This window comes from Pan paniscus, chromosome 18 (assembly GCF_029289425.2).
Source record: "Pan paniscus chromosome 18, NHGRI_mPanPan1-v2.0_pri, whole genome shotgun sequence".
NCBI lineage: Eukaryota > Metazoa > Chordata > Mammalia > Primates > Hominidae > Pan > Pan paniscus.
The window spans coordinates 38,512,389-38,533,328 of record NC_073267.2 but is presented as its reverse complement, the minus strand read 5'-3'; the positions used below and the strand labels follow the sequence as shown (position 1 = coordinate 38,533,328).

At 41.7% G+C, this 20,940-nt stretch overlaps 1 protein-coding gene across 2 annotated transcripts; it reads left to right on the top strand.

Annotated features, from left to right (window-relative positions):
- Window positions 1-10,314: 10,314 nt before the first annotated feature.
- On the top strand, window positions 10,315-19,054 carry LOC117978616 (E3 ubiquitin-protein ligase HERC2-like). Of its 2 annotated transcripts, XR_010110359.1 has the most exons (6): window positions 10,315-10,419; window positions 16,025-16,345; window positions 16,495-16,615; window positions 17,062-17,171; window positions 17,685-17,856; window positions 18,880-19,048. XR_010110359.1 is itself a non-coding variant. In XM_063597975.1 (3 exons), the coding sequence occupies exons 1-3, from the start codon at window positions 17,101-17,103 to the stop codon at window positions 18,994-18,996; spliced, it is 360 nt and encodes a 119-aa protein (XP_063454045.1). In that variant the 5' UTR covers window positions 16,495-17,100; the 3' UTR covers window positions 18,997-19,054. The 2 variants fall into 2 exon arrangements, 1 of the variants encoding a protein (XP_063454045.1); XM_063597975.1 differs by lacking the exons at window positions 10,315-10,419; window positions 16,025-16,345 and having other exon boundaries at window positions 16,495-17,171; window positions 18,880-19,054.
- Window positions 19,055-20,940: the final 1,886 nt, after the last annotated feature.

Here is a 20,940-nt window from a genome sequence, read left to right as displayed (position 1 = left end):
TAGAGCCATTGGGAATGTGAATTCTTTGCTAATAATTATTTTTCTTCCTTTAAAAAGATTCTTCAAAAGGCAAGAATGTGGAAGTATTTCAGGAGATACTCTTGAGGTATCTAAAATACATACTCTTCCTGTCAAAATCAGTAAATAGATTGATGTAAGTAAGATAAAGTCAGGGCAACTGATTTTGCATGTGAGTGTACACACAGACACATATCCATGTATTCTCCATCTGTTCTCAGTTACTGAATTATTAGACCCAACTGACCACTTGACTGTGTTTAACCTGATAAACAGACTCTTAACAAGAACAATATTTTAAAAACCGGATTGTTCCTCCTACTTCTCGGCATGCATCAGCCACTCTCTTTCCCCATCCTATCTCCTGCCAAATGGTTTCTAAATATCTGTTCCACTTGGAGACACTATTGGATGTTGTTGTAAATGACTTTAATGAATATTCACTCTACCTGCTTTCATATTAATTCAGTTTTCCTAGGATGGTCTCTATGGGATCAAGCAAAAGGACTTAGTGGAATATCTCTATCTGACTCCATAAAGTAAAGAATGTGGTGAGTTTAGCAGAGTGCCCCTTCCTTTACTAAATGTGAATGATGTTTCAGTATAGGAGGCCAGAGTGAAAAGTCCTAACGTATGTTTGTTTGGGCAGCCAACAATTGGTCACATTGTACATTTCATGTTACAAAGGAGCCTCATGGTAGTATAAATGAGGGTCGGGAAAAGACACTTAACTGCTCAGGGCTTTAAAATGGAGCCAGAGCAAGAATTGTAGAAGTTGACAATATCAGGAAGGAAACCTCTGTAAGCAGGCATGCAGGGGACTCCAGAAATCTCTTCTTTGCCCCTACAACTCTGGACTTTCAGAAATGCACACCCCATTCTCCTGTATTAATACAAAATTCATGTTCACAACAACATCAAAAATCAATTTTAAAATAGTAAACCTAAGGTAGACGGAAAGACATTATAGCCTCAGCATGCCTGAGATCTGAGGAGCAAATCAGAAAGATGTTGAGTGTGAAGAGAAAGGGATATCGTGATAACCAATCATTTAAAATTTTTACTCCAGAGAAATGGCAATATTTCACAGATTGTTTCTCATCACCAATCTCACAAGTATAAGTATTTTTTGAAAATTTTCCTCTCAATTTTTTCCTTGACAGTGAAGTCCAGAATAGGTTGGTTTAGATCTTGCTCTTTTCAGCCTCAATACTCCATAATCACCTTGGCTTTTTTGATTATGACTGGATGGCATGTACTATTATTTTAGTATTAAAGATTTAGTAAATAATTTTAAATGTTATCCTTAAATAACTGTGGGCTTTATTCATTTACTGTACATATTTTGAAAACATTCATAAGAACTTAAGGATTTTAATTCAAATGGTCTCTAAAGTAGAAAATGCACTCACAGATTATGCGTATGTCTTTTAAGAAACATTTGTTTTTAAATTGAGTAGACTTTGTATCCTTTAGAATTTGGGCAGAGTTTTCTTGCTATATTGTAGAGAACCTATCAACCATATCTTAATTTTCTTCTTCTTGAGGTTTTCAAAATTAACATTGGCATTGGTCCACTAATTCCTTGTTTTCTATTTTTGGATGAGTGTGCATAATTACCTCCATCTTAATTTTCAACATAAATGTTTAGCAGAATCTTTCATGTTTCATTGCCATGTAAGCAGATGTGATTTTTATTCTTTTTCCTTTTCGTTGAACAGTTACTTCATTTGAAATTTTTCACTTGATTTAACTTTTTTTTTTTGGTGGTAGATACATCTGTTGCCACCTGTGTCTGGTTGGCATTTTAATGTGTTGCCTCGAAGCTGTAACCACAATAGTGGCACATTTTCCTGCTGTTTCTTTATTCTTTGTTTCATGTGTATCTATTTTCAAGAAATTGCATTGGTATACTATCATAGTTTTTTTTGTCTCTCAGATTTTCTATTGTAATTATTTATATTTATGCATTTGGAAATATTTCATGATTGTTACATAAAACAGCAGAGCTCTTTTAGAAAGTTTTCATGGTTTCCCAAATGTACAGTCATATAGATTATTTAGTAGTTATTACATAATGATCTTTGGAGCAATAAATGCTGTTATATAAGAACAATTCCCAAATGTAATTTGAAAATTATAAGCTAGGCTTTGACGGCCTAGAATTAATGTACCTTTATAATTCTAATCTGCATGCAAATTTAAGAAGACCACGGATTGAGGACTGGGTGCATAATTTTCAGGGCCCAGTAAAAAGTGAAAATGTAGAACCCTTTGATAAAAAATTACAAAGAATTTCAAGATGACCATAATAGGCCATGCACAAGGCCTTTCTAAATGGGTAGAGTGATCATGAAGCCATGGGCATTGTTTTGCTTTGTTTAATCTTACTGTTTGGTTGTAAAGCAGATCTTTAAATCAAGAGAAAAAAGAACACCAAAGAACATCTCAATCAAAATGTTTTAAACATTATAGAAGATTAGATCCATATAAATGAAAGGGATAAAGAAAAAGCACATATCCAACCTCAAATATAAAGCATGGAATTCTTATATGAACTCCATTATAGCACTTGATATTTCAGCTCTATTTTCATTTTTGAACAACTCTAGATATATCTATATATTTTAGTCTAAAATTTAATTTTTATAAATTCTAAGTTCTTCCCCAAATTCTACCTTAGATAAACAATTCAGAGATACCTGTGTTTCCTATTCTATTAGGTGGAACCATATGAAATTGTCAGTGTTCAGCCTTTTCTGTCCTACAAAAAAATGACAGTTTTGTGTTTCCACCTAACACATGGCAGCCCAATAAATATGTGACAGTCAGGACCATAGAGGTACCACACTAAACAATACTAAATGCATACACATACCCTTTCCAAAACCCTGGCAGGTCTTCTTTTCCCCAAAAGAATCATTCTTTGACTCTTCACCCATTATTCATGTGAGAAATTTTCCAGGCCCGTCACCATGTCAGTTGAGTGACTGTAACAATTAGATCTATTGATTCTCCTCTCACAATTTGACATTCTTTATTGAAAAGCATGATCTAAATGTTGACTAATAGTCTGCATAGTGAAACATGTTTACTAGTTCCCATGACCTGCAACAGTGTAAACTATGATTCAAAAATTTCTTTTCTTAAAAACTTCTAAACAATATGTCTGCCGGGATAAACTGGTGCAATTTCTATGTGAAACCTAAAGAATTTCAATGACACATTTTCATCCTTATTGCTGTTAAATAATCCCTTCAATAGTGCCCCATCTTCTGTACTCCTTCATATGATTTTCTATCTTATTATTTTCCATCATTCTTTCTGTTAAAACTATAATAGTTTCTTTGGAGAAATTATAGATTTTCCCACTTCAGAGGCATTTCTGCATTGAGCTCTCATAAACCTCTCTAACATGGTGGGCAATAGACTCAATAACATTTGTGTATGAATTCAGTTGTGAATTACTTAAGGCTCATCTATAACATCAAAAAGCAACTTGGTAAAAACAATTCTATTGAAGATTATATGATCTAAATATATATAACTTTAGGATGGCTTCAACTGAGACAAAAATAGTATGGATACAGTGTGGAGCAATGAATTTCTAAAATTTTTATCTGCTTAACATTTTTCAACAGCACAATTTATACAGAAGCCCAACATGAGACATTCTTGTTCACATGGAATTTCTCTGCCCGCTTGAGCCCTGTAGAAATACCACAGTGTTGGTAAACAGCAACAGCAACAAGAAGATACTAAGCTTGAATTCTCAGTGGCTCAACCACACCAAAGTTTGTGGGTTGCTCCCATAAAGTTCAATGTCAGTCAGAATAAACTCCTCTATCATTAACCTATGACACACATTGCATGTAACCTTCAAAGTACTGGAAGTGGAAAAGGAGAGAACTTGGGAAGGAGGCAGGGGCTTTTTACTGCCTCAGCCCCAGAGTGATTCATGGCACTTCACCTCAGAGTCTCTTAGATCTTTCCACATGATCCCAACATAACTGGATGTCTCTGAAATATCTGGGAGTGCATGAATATTCATTACATGTCTTAGTATTCATTATATGTCTGTTTACAGACTCCATTTTGCTTTCTAAGATGCTCCCTGACTCTTCTCAGAAGCTTTACATAACATGCTATAAAACACTGATCTAATCAAAATATTACCCTATACCCTATAAATATGTACAATGATGTGTCAATTTAAAAATTAAAGCAAAAAATCCACTGATCTAAAGGTATGATTTCCTCATGCTTCAGGTAATTCTTCATGGAATATTAGTCTCCAATACCAAACTTTTCTTAAGAATTTGGCTGCAAAGAATCCAATAATGTATTTTCAGAAAGAGATTGGAATGCCACAATCTTGTGCATCAACAAAAGAGTGTGTCCCTTTTTGACATTTGGGTCTCTGCGTGACTTCTGACAGAAAGGACAGGCTCAGAGGACACATGGGCATGTCCAAAATTTAATTTCTAAAAGGCTTCTGGATCTGCCCTAATGAAGACATGAGTCTAGAAAGTTTCTGACCTCCAGAGCACAGACAGTGCTTCTTCAGAGAAATTATAGATTTTCCCACTTCAGAGGCATTTCTGCATTGAGCTCTCATAAACCTAACATGGTGGGCAAGTTCGTATTTCAGTCCTTCACATTTAGCTCTGAGTTTAGTACTTGCTGGATTTTAAATTAAGTTTCTTTGACATGAAATGAAATCTTCAGCTGCCTGTTAGTTCCAAAGCAGGCCCTCAAGCTCAACACATTAAAAAATTAGTCGTTTCCTCAGAATCTTGTTCTTCCTTCAGAGTTTCCAATTTTTGTTACAGATACCACCTATCAGACAGTCATTTGGGCTTAACATTTTAAAGTCTGTTCTGGGTCTTCCACATTCATTATTCTCTACAGTCAATCACATTCCAAGGATTGTTGCCTCCAATGCATGCCTTTTTCTCAGTTTTATTTTCTCCCATCAGAGTCATGCACAGATTAGCTCTCAAGTGAGCTATTATAATGGCCTCCTAGCATCTAAACTCTCTTTTTCCAATTGATAGTTCTGCCAGAGTTGTCTTCTTAAAGCAGAGGTTAGACCGCATTTCTCTAAGTAAATTCCAACGACACCAAAATAGTGATTCTTAATAAGTATTACAAGTAGGGAAATACAGATGGGAGAGTTTCCTTGGTAAATAAGTTCATAAAATCTAGGTTAAACAATGTTAAATGGGGTTTGCTTTTTGCTGTTGCTTTGTTAATGTGCATTTGAAATTTCTAAAGTGGCATTACATATCCATAATTTCCCTTATCTATTTGACAAAGGAATCTGGTTGTTTAGAAGCATTTTTTCAGAACTTCTATAGGTCAACCTTTCAGAAATTCCTCATTATCAACAGTCAAATACAGATGTATTTTCTTTGGCTCTCGCAACAGGCTTAGAGGAATTTCTAGTCTGTTCTTGTGACGTTTCATTATATGCATCTTTTGCTCAGGCCTGTTAAACCTACTCAACGTGTGTATCTTCTGCTCCATGTCTTTATTCTTACTGTTGTCTTAACATGAAATACTTGCAACCCAATTCATAGTTTTTGTTCTTTGGAAAAATCCAGATTATGTATCATCAATACATATTTTTTCTCTATTGAGATTTTCCTGTTTTTATGTATCACAGCCAGAAGTCATCACTGCATAGAGTATTTCTGTAGAAAGATAGAAGAGTTCTATTTTAACACAATATTTACTATACACCCAGCAAAGGTCTACGTATTTATGGATACTATTTTATATATTCATCCCATCAATGCTATGAAGAAATATTAATAAACCCATTATATATGCTAAAAGGTAGCAACACATATATGCCACATGTGCAGGTTTTCTCAGGTATTATTAGCTAGGGAAGCTGTGTTGTAACAATCTTCAAAAACTTCCTTCTTTTGTTTACATGCTATTCCACATCATTTTGTTTTCATTTCTTTTGTAGTATCTAATGTATTCTACTAAAAAAAGTACAGTAGTTGGAAAACTCTTGTGAAAAAACATATATTACATATATACTATTCTTCATGATGCTCAAAATTTTCATCATTAACATTTTGTATATATATGTGTGTGTGTGTGTGTGTGTGTGTATGTATGCGTGTTAGATATATAATTTAAAAGAAAACAATAAGTTGGTGGCTTATGGCAAATTGTTCCTTAAGTCCTGCATTTGAAACACACTGAGTGAATCAGCACATTTGATCATCTTTTAACTACAATAGATGATTATACATTAAAAATGCATTAACCATCCAAATACATCTTTTTAAATTATTTATTTATTTATTTTTATTTATTTATTTTGAGACGGAGTCTCATTCTGTTGCCCAGGCTGGAGTGCAGTGGCGTGATCTCGGCTCATTGCAAGCTCCGCCGTGACCTTGGACATATCCCTAATATTTTCAAGCCTCAGTTTCTCGTCTTTAAAATTAGAATAAAGATACCAAACTCCTGGGGTTTTGTGAGAGTAAAATGAGACGATGTTTGTAAGAGACTCAGCGCAGTGTCAGTATCTACCATGTGCTATGTACTCTGCGTTTTCTTTCTTTCTTTTTTTTTTTTTTGAGACGAAGTCTCGCTCTGTCACCCAGGCTGGAGTGCAGTGGTGCTATCTCCGGTCACTGTAAGCTCCGCTTCCCAGGTTCACGCTATTCTCCTGCTTCAGCCTCCTGAGTAGCTGGGGCTACAGGCACCCTCCACCACGCCCGGCTAATTTTTTTTTTTTTTTTTTTGTATTTTTAGTAGGGACGAGGTTTCGCCGCGTTAGCCAGGATGGTCTCGATCTCCTGACCTCATGATCCACCTGTCTCGGCCTCCCAAAGTGCTAGGATTACAGGCGTGTGCCACCGCGCCCGGCCCTGCGTTTTCTACTGTGGATGCTACTGAATGTTTTTAGTATTTGCTGTATGTCAAGAGCTCTTCTAATTAAACTCTATGCGTAATGACTCACTTAAAGGTTACTATTATTATCCCTATTGTAAGAAATGGACATTGGGGCACAAAGAGGCTTAGAAACTTGCTCAAGATCACATACCTGGCTGAGCGCGGTGGCTCACACCTGTAATCCCAGGACTTTGGGAGGCCGAGGCAGGCGGATCATGAGGTCAGGAGATCGACACCATCCTGGCTAACACAGTGAAACCCCGTCTCTGTCTGTCTGTCTTTCTCTCATCTCACTCTGTCACCCAGGCTGGAATGCAGTGGCACAATCTCAGCTCACTGTAATGTCTGCCTCCTGGGTTCAAGCGATTCTTCTGCCTCAGCCTCCGGAGTAGCTGGGAGTAGAGGCATGTGCCACCATGCCTGGCTAATTTTTGTATTTTTAGTAGAGATGGGGTTTCACCATGTTGGCCCAGCTGGTCTCAATCCCCTGACCTCTGGTGATCTGCCAGCGTTGGCCTCCCAAATTGCTAGGATTGCCGGTGTGAGCCACCACACCTGGCCTTTATTTCTTTATTTTCTATTGTTTGTTTGCAGTGATAGGATCCCTAATCCAGAAATCAAATAAAGGAAGTACGCCTCCAAGAGGTATTGGAGTAGATAAACTAGATATTACAAAGCCTACAGATTCAGTCTATTAATTTTTAAAAATAAATTATTAAGATAATTTATTTATAAACAATGTGTGTGTGTGTGTGTGTGTGATGGAGTCTCGCTCTGTCGCCCAGGCTTGAGGGCAGTGGTGCAGTGGCCCGATCTTGGTTCACTGCAACCTCCCCCTACCGGGTTCAAGTGATTCCCCTGCCTCAGCTTCCTAAGTAGCTGGGATTACAGGCACCTGCCACCAGGCCCGGTTAATTTTGTATGTTTAGTGGAGAGGGTTTCACCATATTAGCCAGGATGGTCTCGATCGCCTGACCTCGTGATTCACCCACCTTGGCCTCCCAAAGTGCTGGGATTATAGGTGTGAGCCACCACGCCCGGCCTATTTAAACAAGTTTTTAAAATAAATTATTTTATTTTAACTTATCATATTCCTTTATTCAGGGAGATAAGTTACTGAGACAACTGGTAGTAGGCAAAGAGAAGAAACAGGGTGAAGTCAGGTTTGTTGGTGGAGGAAAAATGATACTAAAGACTGCCCAACAAATATTCAGAATCCAGAAATGTTCATATTTCTCCATGGTTCAATTTCTCATGGGTCACTTTTCATTACAAGGATTCTGGAGAGCAAATAAGAAAGGATTCTCTCAGATATCAACCCAGTCTTTTTTTTTTTTTTTTTTGAGACAGAGTCTCGCTCTGTGGCCCAGGCTGGAGTGCAGTGGCGCCATCTTGGCTTACTGCAACCTCTGCCTCCCGGGTTCAAGAGATTGTCCTGCTTCAGCCTCCCGAGTAGCTGGGATTACAGGCCCACGCCACCATGCCTGGCTAATTTTTGTATTTTTGGTAAAGACAGCGTTTCACCATATTGGTCAGGCTGGTCTCGAACTCCTGACCTCAGGTGATCCACCCGCCTCGGCCTCCCAGAGTGCTGGGATTACAGGCGTGAGCTACCGTGCCCGGGCCAACCCATAGTCTTTTGGTCTTCTCTCAGCCAAGGCATCCAGTGAAAATACAATTTATTTTTCAGATTCCTCTGGAGAATTAAAAAGTCTCTTTTGCGGCTGGACACAGCGGCTCACACCTGTAATCTCAGCACTTTGGGAGGCTGAGGTGGGCAGATCACAAGGTCAGGAGATCGAGACCATCCTGGCCATAGCCAACATGGTGAAATCCTGTCTCTACTAAAAATACAAAAATTAGCTGGGTGTGGTGGCACACACCTGTAGTCCCAGCTATGTGGGAGGCTGAGGCAGAAGAATTGCTTGAACCCAGGAGGCGGAGGTTGCAATGAGCCAAGATCGAGCCACTGCACTTGCTCTGGTGACAGAGCAAGACTCCGTCTCAAAAAAAAAAAAAAAAAAAAAAAAGTCTCTTGCATCAAATTGCCATGGTCTCTGCTCTTGGTCCTCTTTTCCATGTACTCATTCTTCAAGGATTTATTTTCTCATTGCCTGATCAAGATCATTGCAATGACCAAAAAATTTTCGGATGCTGTGATTTTTGTAATATTCCTTTAAAAAGTTAATCATGATGTTGCATTCTTCAGTGTGCAAGTGTGGAGATGTCAGGATGCCTCTTTAAGACAAGATGATGGGTCACAGCAGTGCCATACCACTCACGGCCACACCAGGAGAGCTGAAGGGGCAGTCACCAACGAAGATGCCTGACCCAGAAGTTGGCTGCCAGGGAGCCAAAAGCCAGGTCACTCCACAGGTGGCCAATGCCTGGGGGAGCCCTCCACCGCCCAAGCTTATTATTATTATTATTATTTTGAGACAGAGTCTGGCTCTGTCTCCCAGGCTGGAGTGCAGTAGCACGATCTTGGTTCACTGCAACCTCCACCTCCCGGGTTCAAGCAATTCTCCTGCCTCAGCCTCCCGAGTAGCTGGGACCACAGGCACGTGCCACCTCACCTGGCTAATTTTATTTTTTGAACAGACAGGGTATTGTTATGTTGTCCAGGCTGGTCTTGAACTCCTGGGCTCAAACGATCCTCCCACTTCAGCCTCCTAAAGTGCTGGGACTACAGGTGTGAGCCACACCTGGCCAGGTTCTACTTTTTAATATTTAAAATATTTGAAATAGGCCGGGCACCGCGGCTCACACCTGTAATCCCAGAACTTTGGTAGGCTGAGGCGGGCGGATCACCAGAGGTCAGCAGTTTGTGACGAAACTCCGTTCCTACTGAAAATACAAAAATTAGCCGGGTGGGTGGCAGATGCCTGTAATCCCAGCTACTCGGAAAGCTGAGGCACCTAAACCCGGGAGGTGGAGGTTGCAGTGAGCCGATATCACGCCACTGCAGTCCAGCCTCCGCGACGCAATGAGACTGTCTCAAAAAAAAAAAAAAAAAAAAAAAAGATGGTGTCAGTGATTTCTACTACATCAGCTCTGGAGGCACTCCGTACCTGATTGCTCCACTTTTAGTGGTGCTAAGTTCAAATAATTCAGCTGCTGAGAAACTGACTCCCGTGGGAGTGCGGGCGGGCGTGCGTGCCGCGGAAATCCCGCCTTCCGGCGCCGGCGGTTGGCCCTGGCTGCAGTCGGTGAGCTCCAAGTAGGAAGATAAACGGGATTGCAGGAAGCGGGAGAGTCGGGAGGAGCAGAGAAGGGCTCCTCTTCCCCATTGGCTGCGCCCGCGGAGCCGCCTTGCGATTGGCGGTAAGCACGGGTCGGTGGAGGGGGCGGCAGTCCCGCGCGGGCACGCCCCTCGGGTAGCGAGAGGCGTCGGGATCGCGAGCGCCGCCTGAGTCAGCGGCTGCTGGGAGGCTGTGTCCGCACGCCTGCGGGGCGAGGAGGCCGGGCCCTGCGCCTCAGGTCCTGGCCTGGGGCACCGGGGCGGCCGGCGTCGGAGGCGGTGCGGGGTTGGCGGGCGGCACAAGGGGTGGGGGGGCGGGGGAGGGGGGGGTTGCTGCACGGACCGCCCGCTGCGCAGCCTCCTGCCTCTCTCTATCTCTAAGTGGTGGTGGCTGTGGGTTTTTCTGCAGGTGAGCCTTTTGAGTAATTTGTTTCACGCAGGCGCCCTGCTGTTGGGTAAAGCGGCAGATTCACGCTGCTGTCATTTGTGGTTCAAACGATGGGCTTCCTGGCAGGGCGCGGTGGTTCAAGCCCGTAATCCCAGCACTTTGGGAGGCCGAGGCGGGCGGATCACGAAGTCAGGAGATCGAGATCATCCTGGCTAACATGGTGAAACCCCGTCTCTACTGAAAATACAAAAAAAAAAAAAAAAAAATTAGTCGGGCTGGTGGCGGGCGCCGGTACTCCAGGCTACTCGGGAGGCTGAGGCAGGAGAATGGCATGAACCCGGGAGGCGGAGCTTGCAGTGAACTGAGATCCCGCCACTGTACTCCAGCCTGGGCGACAGAGGGAGACTCCATCTCAAAACAAAACAAAAAATGATGGGCTCCCTGTCATGTGTGTGTGTACCTTTTGGATTTGAGGGCAGGGGTATGACATTGTGATTTGGCCTCCTGTGACAGTCCATTCTCAAGGTCTCGCCAGCGTGGTGCAGAAACCCGGCATACCCTGCCTATCTAGGAAGGAGGCTTTCCCTTCCCCACCTCCCTCTCCCTCCATCTCTTCCCTCTATCTCTCTTTCCTCTTCACTCCCCTCCCCGAGCTCTTCTCTCCCATCTTTCTGTTCTTTTTTTTCTGCATTAAACTTTTCGGGAGTGTCTTTGTAAAATATTAAAAAGCGTTAGGTCTTCAACATGTATGTTTACTTGCAGTCCTGAGAACTGGGAGGAAGCTGGAGAAAAGATGCCCTCTGAATATTTGTGTTTGGCTGCCCAGGCTCGCCTTGACTCTAAATGGTTGAAAACAGATATACAGGTGGGGTTTGACATGTCTCTTTCTTGGTGCATTTCTGCTTCCATGTTTAAATTTCTCGTGTAAGTCTTTTCTTTTTTAGGGTATGTAAGGGGAAGTCAGTTGTTTCTTGCTATAGTAGAGGAGCAGGTTTGTTTCCTGTAACTTAAAATATAACAGTCTTTATGGCTGTTTTTGTAGATCGTGCTCGGCTGCCTTTTAATTAGTTTCTTGCAAGTGCACGAAACTTGAGATCTATGAATAGGCAAAATTTTTTTCCTATTTTTTATTACTGGTTAAGAAATCTGCCACACTCCTAACCATATGATGGTGACTGTTATTTGTTACTGATAGTTTTTGAACTGTTTAGTTAACTGTGCAGGGGAAAATTGGAGAAGTAAGTTGCAGTAATTATGGCCAATAGAAACTCACTCATTTTATGAGGTCTTGTGTTTGTGTTTTTGGAGAGACAAGAGTTAGTTCAGTCGAGGTGTTTGTTTTGTATTTGTATGCAATACAAGGCCAAGGACAATTGTGTTGAAACTGAGGTCATGATGTTGGAATCTTAAGGGCTGAAGGTTCCAAATAAATGGTATATATAGAATTCTCTCTGACTCGAAATTGTCCCTTTCTGGACCTCCGGATGCTGAGGCTAAGAATGTCCATATGATAGGGCCTTCCATGACAGGAGTCAGCAACCTTTTTTTTTTTTTTTCTTTCACGTATCTGTAATTCATTCTGTATATTTTAAAAAGTTTTAAGCTCTCTTCCTAGCCCTAGTATTTGTTAATAAATTAAAACATTTCCCAAAGTGTTTTTTTGTGAAACAATAATTCTAAAAGATGCTCTAAGAAAAGCTAAGAACATGGAAAAATCCAAAGTATATGTTTTATTTATTACATTTGATGAATTTGTTGTTTGCTTCTTTTTCCTCTCGAGAGGTAGCCTTGCTCTGTTGCTCAGGCTGGAGTGCAGTGGCATGATCTTGGCTCACTGCAACCTCCGCCTCCCGGGTTCAAGCAGTTCTCTGCCTTAGCCTCCTGAGTAGCTAGAATTACATGTACCCTCCACCACGCCCAGCTAATTTTTGTATTTTTAGTAGAGACGGAGTTTTGCCATATTGGCCAGGCTGGTCTTGAACTCATGACCTCGTGATCCACCTGCCATGGCCTCCCAAAATGTTAGGATTATAGGCGTGAGCCTCCGCACCCGGCCCACATTTGATGAATATTTTTGTCCTTTGTTCTTTTAAAAATTGTGGTTAGAAAGCAGAGCATAATTGTTCTTTATGTAGATCCCAACTGATTGGGGTTTTTAGGGAGATTTTTTGGCATTCAGTAAATGTTTTTATTTTCCATTATTAAGACTATGAATATTTTATTTTATTTTCTGAGACAGGGTCTTGCTCTGTTGCCCAGGCTGGAGTACTGTGGCATTATCTTGGCTCACTGCAACCTTTGCCTCCTGGGTTCAAGCAATTCTCCTGCCTCAGCCTCTCAAGCTGCTGGGATTACAGGTGGCTGCCACCATGCTGGGCCAATTTTTGTATTTTTAGTAGAGTTGGAGTTTCACCATGTTGGCCAAGCTTGTCTGAAACTCCTGACCTCAAGTGATCCGCCTACCTCAGCCTCCCAGCGTGCTGGGATTGTAGGTGAGAGCCACTGCACTGGCCCATTTTCACTTTTCATTAGCTGCTATTTTCCCCCATTTATTTCCTACCTTTCTGTGTATGATTTCTGAATTAAATGTATTTCATGTCTTAACCTTCTGAATTGTTTGTTCTCTCATTTTCCATGTTGTTAAGGAAAATAAGAGGCTAAGTGAGATGTATTAAATTTGCATATAGTTTCTCAGATCAGGATAAAGGCTCATCTGTTGCAGAACGGGACTCTGCTCTTGCTTCACCCAGGATGCATTTCCTAGTTCCTTCCTAGAGTGGGGCCACGCCCTGCTCCAGCCTTCCAGACCCGGCTCCCTGCTCTGACATGATTCCACCAGACTGTATTCCAGCTGTCCTACCCGGACCTAGATATTTTCTTTGTGTTTGTTTGTTTGTTTGTTTGTTTGTTTTTTGTTTTTGAGATGACGTTTTACTTGGCAGTCCAGGCTGGAGTGCAGTGGTGATCTTGGCTCACTGCAACCTCCGCCTTCCAGGTTTAAGCAATTCTCCTGCCTCAGGCTCCCAAGTAGCTGGGATTACAGGTGCATGCCACCACACCTGGCTAATTTTTGCATTTTTAGTAGAGACGGGGTTTCACCATGTTGGCCAGGCTGGTCTCGAAATCCTGACCTTGTGATCTGCTCGCCTCGGCCTCCCAAAGTGCTGGGATTATAGGTGTGAGCCACCGCACCCAGCCAACTTTTTTTTATTAAAAAAACTTATATGAAATTTATTTTATTGTGGTATCTAGTTCAGTAAATTTTGACCCCTTAGATTCATTTAACCCCCGCCATCATCAGGATGGAGAAGTTTCATCACCCCAAAAGCTCCCTTAAGGTGCTGCTTTTTATCACATATCCCCTGGCCTCATACCCTGGCAACCACTGATCTGTTCTCCATCAGTATAGGGTATTCTTTTTGAGAATGTCATGTAAGTGGAACCATATTTTAAGTAACGTTTTGAAACCATCTTCATTTACTCCTAGTTATATGTTTGAGATTTATTGTTGTTCTGTGTATTAATAGTTCTTTTTATTGATGAATGGTGTTTCATCATTTGGATGTACCACATTGTGTTTATCCATTCTGCTATTGTAGGACCTTGTGGTTTTTTCTGTTTTTCTTTCACAATTGTAATCCTGCTGTGAGCATTTCTGTACAGATTTTGTGTGAATATAGTTTCCATTTCCCTAGGATAAAGACCTAGTAGTGTGAAAATTGGGTCATGTGCTGAACTGTTTTCCGAAGTGGCTGTTTTAGTTTGCATTCCTGCTGGCAATCTGTCACGTTTCTGTTGCTCTGTGTCTTTGTTAGCACTTGGTGTTATCAGTGTTTTTTAGTTGAGCCATTCTAACACGTCTAGTGGGATCTCATTGTGGTTTAAATTTGCATTTCCATAATGGCTAACAATGCTGAATATCATGTTCTTCTTTGCCACTCTTGTATCCTTTGTGAAGTTTCTGTTCAGATCTTTTGCACAGAAAAAGCTGTATCATGGAACCAGTAAAATAACCAAGGAGAGGTTGATTAAAGTTCTGTTTATAATCCTAGAAGATTCCTGCCTTAGGGATATGGGATGGCTGAACATAAGACACCAACACTGGACAGATGAAATAGCAGTTTATTAGTCACGCATGCTCACAGCCCTGGGGGTGGGGGACACCGCATGTCACACGGGGGCTGCACTTGGGAACAGAGTGAACCACGAGGGGTTGTGGGAGGCACATTTTGTAGTAAGAAGAGGGTGATATGACCTTGCTTCCATGGGAAGATGTGATTGGCTTGTTGGAATAACTCTGGACCGGCAGGGATGAGCAGGCTGGGGTCGGGTCTCCACGATAAGGAGGGTTGTTTGGCTCTGGGATCTTATCCGTGGGAGCAGAGCTTGGAGGAGACCTTGTGGTTAGGCTATTTGAGGCCTTCTTGATTTTACTGACATCAAGGCAGCACATAATATTTAGTCTTAATTTCAGGCCACACAAGACATTCTTCTGTATCTACTTTCTGTGGCACTTTTCAAAAGGTTTTGTCCTTAGTGTTTAGCAGTTGATTATGATGTGCCTCATCATGGCTTCCTTTGGATTTATCTTGTTTGGGCTTTGCACAGATTCTTCAATCTGCCTAGGTTTATGTCATTTGCTGAACCTAGGAAGTTTTCAGCTATTAGTTCTTTAGATTTTTTTTTCAGCATTGTACCTTTTCTCTCCTGTTATTAACCTGTGGGGTCTGTGCTAATTCTAGGTAGTTAGTTTCAGAATTGAATTGCATTGTGGGACACATAGCTGGGTGTCGCAAAGAACTGGAGAATTGCTTGGTGCAAAAGTCCATACATTTGGCGTCGGAAGTGTTGTAAACAGAGGAACTGTTTCCTTAGGGATTTTTAGATACTCATTATTTATAATCTGGATGGGATATCATGTCTTTCACTGATTGAGATACATTTTTCTAATTATGTTGTTTAGACGTTTAGTCATAGCCTTCTGTGATGGAATGTGTTTACACTTCAAGGTTAAGGTTAGTTCTCTCTTCTCTTCGCTTACTATGTCAGGAGTTTTATGACAGTTGTTTTTGACTGAAACGTTACATTGTCAGTGGCCTAAAGTCATTTTTCCCAGCTTTTCCTTTGTGTCCCAGTGCTCTTGAATTATGCTATCAGTGACAGCGCCCCTGCATAGCAGTGCTTGCCAGTTGGCAGTAGTAGGGCCTTGGAAAGAGTTAAAAGATTTTTGAATCATACTCCTTTTCTACACCCTCCCTTTTCCCATGGGTACGCAAGCATTGGGACTCAATGGATGGAAGCAATTCGTGTGAAATTGAAGTAGGTAAATATCAAATACTACGTTTCTCAGTTGTGAAATCTACTAGGAAGTTAATGAAATATCATATTGGAAGATATGCTTTAAATAATTTGATATATTGGTTTCTTTTCTTTTCTTTTCTTTTCTTTTTTTTCAGATGGAGTCTTGCTCTGTTGCCCAGGCTAGAGTGCAGTGGTGCCATCTCGGCTTACTGCAAGCTCCACCTCCCGGGTTCACGCCATTGTCCTGCCTCAGCGTCCCAAGTACCTGGAACTATAGGTGTCCACCATCATACCTGGCCAATTTTTTGTATTTTCAGTAGAGACGGGGTTTCACTGTGTCAGCCAAGATGGTCTCCATCTTCTGACCTCGTGATCCACCGGCCTTGGCCTCTTAGAGTGCTGGGATTACAGGCATAAGCCACCACTCCCGGCCGATATATTGTTTGTTTATGAAAATTATACTGGATCTATTACAGGTATGATTGATATATTTTATTTTTGAGTTGTCAAACATTCAGTTAATGATGTGTGTTGTAACTTTTCGGGGAGGGACATTTGCAGAGACTGACTAATGGTATGGCATTCTGAAAAGCGGTTACAGATTTAAAAAATTTTAATTCTGCAGATGATAGTGTCAAACCAAGTGGAACAAAGAAAGAAGATCTGGATGACAAAGAGAAAAAAGATGCACCTGTATATAGGGCCAAGTCAATTCTGGAGAGCTGGGTATGGGAGTAAGCAACCAGGTAATCTTTGATCAGAGATAGAAATTAGTATAGACATTTTGCCTCCAGATCCTCAGGTGGTTTTAGAAATTGGTTCTCTAATTCTGTAGGAGAAGGTTGATACTGGTATAGGCTTACACGTCATTGAAACTGGAAAAGGTAGCTAGATATTCTTTTACTCATGTTTTGGATAATGAGATATTTTATGCTTCACACACTTGGAGTATGTCATCTACTGTAATACAGTATCTGAATGAATACTTTAAATAAAATACATTTCTGTAAGTTAATTGTATACTTTAAAAATCTCTGAAAAATTTGAGTAGCAAGTCTCAGAAACTTGGTTCTAAATATTAAGAATATATCCTTCCTTGGGAGGGAGCATGTAGTAAACATGTTAGTGTGATTGTAAGCATACTGTCTTTCTGGAGGTCGCTGTGTTCCTGCATCCACTGTTTTCATTTCAGGGATGTTGACAGAACGCCAGGCACCAAAAGGCTAGAAGCATGCCCCTGCAGGACCAGCACTTGGCCCTGGCCATCCTGCTGGAGCTGGATGTGCAGAGAGGAACGCTGAGGTGAGGGCTTGTGCAGACTGGGAACGCTTTGGGGAAGCGCCTCTGTATCCAAATACCTGTTGCATTGTGTGCATTTCACTGAATCGTGTTTGACTGCAGCAGATGTGGTACTCTGTAACCAGAGCACCATGTCCCAGAGCTCGCTCTCTCTTTACCTTTTCTTCACTTCCTTTTTTATGCTCAGTTTTCTAGCCTGAAAACTGTTCTTTTTTTTTTTCTTTCAGTTTTCCTCATTTAATTATTTTTATTCCATGAATTTAAGATCCTAGAACTTCCACGTGAATGTGCTCTTTGAGCTTCTTAACTGGTCTTTCCTATCAGCAGAAGGCGATGACTTGTGCTAAAATCTTAGTGTCAATTCAGTGATTTAATTACCATGGCTTTAACTTTCATTTCCTTTCATATCCCAAGTATTGCTTCATCTCTATCTAGCTGTTTGCTTTTATTTTTGGTCAACCATGAAAAAAAAAGTTAATCTGTTTTTACTAGGAATAAATGTGTTTTCTCCTTTAGCCAAATGTTGTCTGCCATCCTGTTGTTGCTTCAGCTGTGGGACAGCAGGGCACAGGAAACTGACAATGAGCGTTCTGCCCAGGGCACCAGCACCTTGCTTTTGCCCTTGCTGCAAAGGTTCCAGAGCATCATTTGCAGTAAGGATACGCCCCCCTCCGAGGGCGACATGCACGTGAGTGTCATGATGGAACTTTGTGTTTAGGTGGTACTCAAGTCTAGTTATTTTTTACGCAAGACCAGTGTGTGTGTCCATGGCAGTGTTTTTCTCTGGCGTGTGTGTGTTTGGTGGTAACAGCAGCGAGTCAGATGAGACAGGTGTGGGAGGCCACTTGTTTGTGGAGAAGACTTGGATCAGTGAGTACCAACTTCCTTGTCAGCACAGAACCAAACTTGAAACACGCACTTTTAAATCAATACTAGAAAAGAACAACGAAAATAGTGGCTTTCTTTGTTGGCCCTTCCTATGTACTGGGCTCTGTGCAGGGCATGTCATCTGAGCTGTCACTCTGTTTAGTACCAGCTCCCCGCTTAACAGGTGTGGACAGGAGCTGGGGGAGGAGCAGGCATGTGGGGCCCTGGGCGTAAACCTGCAGGACTGCTGGTCTTTACAGGTCAAGTACAAGTTGAATTTTGCATCTTTTTGGGAAAGTCTTAGGCATTTCAATATCATGCTTTGGTTTAATTTTTCTATTATTTGTTAGTCTTTAAATTAATGATAATAGGGCTCTTCTGCCTTTAGAAGAATTAGAACTATGATTTAATTTGCAAATTAAAGTAGGTGTTCTCCAGAGTGGGCAATGTTTAGATTAAAATAAAGGTTTTGGTTTTAGATTTCAAGGCCAGCTTGAGATGCTGTTCTGGGTTCCCACAGAGGTGGTTCTGCCTTTCTCCAGGGGTCCTAGGCCTGTAGGGTGGTTTGGTCATGTTAGTAATCTGTGTGGATTCAACTTACCTGTGGTGTCATAAATGTATACATGCACAGTCAATGTTGTGTACACGTGTACAGCACATTTAGACATTTGTACAGTTTGTATGCTACATAAATATATAGATGTATAGTATAACTGTATCATCGACATTGTCATTTGATGGGTCAAATGAGTCAATACCAAAATATAAAGAGTGGGTAAAGCCTAACTGTATTACTTTAATTTTTCCCACCATTTCTGAATGTTTGTTTACCTTTCCTTTCTAGCTTTTGTCTGGCCCTCTGAGCCCCAGTGAGAGTTTCCTGAGGTACCTCACCCTCCACAAGACAACGAGCTTGCCATTGATCTGCAACAAATGGCGGTTGTTGTCATGGCCCATTTAGACCATCTGGCTACACCCTGTAGATGCCTCCGCCGTGTAGCTGTCCGACGTCTCATAAGGTGTGTGTGCAAGAACCGTGTTCTCCATGGGTTTTGTAGCTAGTACCACTTGTAGGTTCTCATCCTGGGCCCGTGTGGAGACTTGCTTTTTCTGGTATTGGTAGGGGGAGCTGGCCTGTGGTTTTTAAACGTGTTTGCAGTTGAAGGAGTTATCCGTGTTGAGAGTGAATGATGAGCAAGCTGAGGCGCACAGGCCTGGGGACCCAACCTGGGGGCCCAGGTTCCAGGTTCAGGTGGCACAGCCCCAGAGAGCTCCCCTTTATCCACAGCCCCAGGCCCTCCCACCTTCTACAGAGGGTTCCACAGCCTTCTTTATACTCTGAACGTGGGCTGTCTTAGTATGTAATGCTGGTTATAGTAGTGACAGTATAATTATATATTATATCTGTTATGTAATAGTAATGGTAATAGTAGTGATTTGCATGTGTGGAGCACCTGTAGGGTGCAGGCCCACTGAGGACCTCATGCACGCTGTTGTATCTCATTATGTCAATGAGAAAACTGCCTTTGGGAATGTTAGTGAACTTTGCCAGTGTATAACAGTAATCCTAGTTTTGAATCCAGATTTTTCTAACATTTTATTTCTAGTATGAAGAGTATTTATTTTGTTTTACAGTCGTTAAAAAAAAAAAAAGGAATACAGTCACATGGTTCAAAAATCAAACCTAGGCAGAGACACACTGTCACTTCCCCTGCCCACCCCTTCCACCCATTTTCCTACCTGCTCTCTCTGGCTTTTCAGTCTCCTCTGTAACCTCCTTGTTCTCTGGAATGAGTATGCTAGTGGTAGCATGTTGCATTAGTTGTGTTGCTTGTTTTTTTTTTACTAACCATATATACTGGAGTACTTTATCAGAGTGTCGCTCTTTGTTTTTATAAAGCAGCTTAGTCTTCAGTGTGTAGATATGTCTTTTATGTATCTTTCTTCAGTGAGTCTCTTACTGGTGGACACTTGGGCTTATTGCCACAGTGTTGCTATACAAATAGTGCTGAGGGTCGGTTGTGGTGGCTCATGCCTGTAATCCCAGCACTTTGGGAGGCCAGGGTAGGTGGATCACCTGAGGTTTGGAGTTTGAGATCAGCCTGGCCAACTTGGAGAAACCCCGTCTCTACTAAAAAATACAAAAGTTAGTGGGGCATGGTGGCACATGCCTGTAATCCCAGCTACTTGGGAGGCTGAGGCAGGAGAATCGCTTAAACCTGGGAGGCAGAGGTTGCAGTGAGCCGAGATTGCGCCACTGCACCTTAGCCTGGGCAACAAGAGTGAAACTGTCTCAAAAAATAACAACAACAATAACAAAAAACACAAATAGTGCTGCAAGGCCTGACCTGGAACATGTGTCCTCCATGTGTGCACGCGTGTGTGCCTGTGCACATGCACAGGTGGGGATGCACCTAGTGTGGGCTGGTTGTCACCAGATCGCTCCTGTACATCTTGATTTCTCTCACCACCAATAGGGATGCTGGTCTCCCAGCCTTGTGTGTGGGCTTTTGGGATTTTGCCTGCTAAAGCACAAAATGGTGACCCTGATATAGTTTGAGCATTTTAAAATATATTAGTATTTAAGGGCCATTTATACTGCTTTTTAATGGGCTCTGTTGAAATGCAATGGAAATGGAAAAATAGCCTGTTCATCATACCTGTTAAATGCGGTAATACGGCGTGGTAGGAGATGGGGTTTCACCATGTTAGCCAGGATGGTCTTGATCTCCTGACTTCGTGATCTGCCTGCCTCGGCCTCCAAAAGTGCTGGGATTACAGGCATGAGCCACTGTGCCCGGCCAATTGGATTATTTTAAAGCATAACTCTGTTTTTAAAACATTTTAAGGCATTTTACCTCTTAATGATAAGGATTTAAGAAAAACCCTACAATATCATTATCCT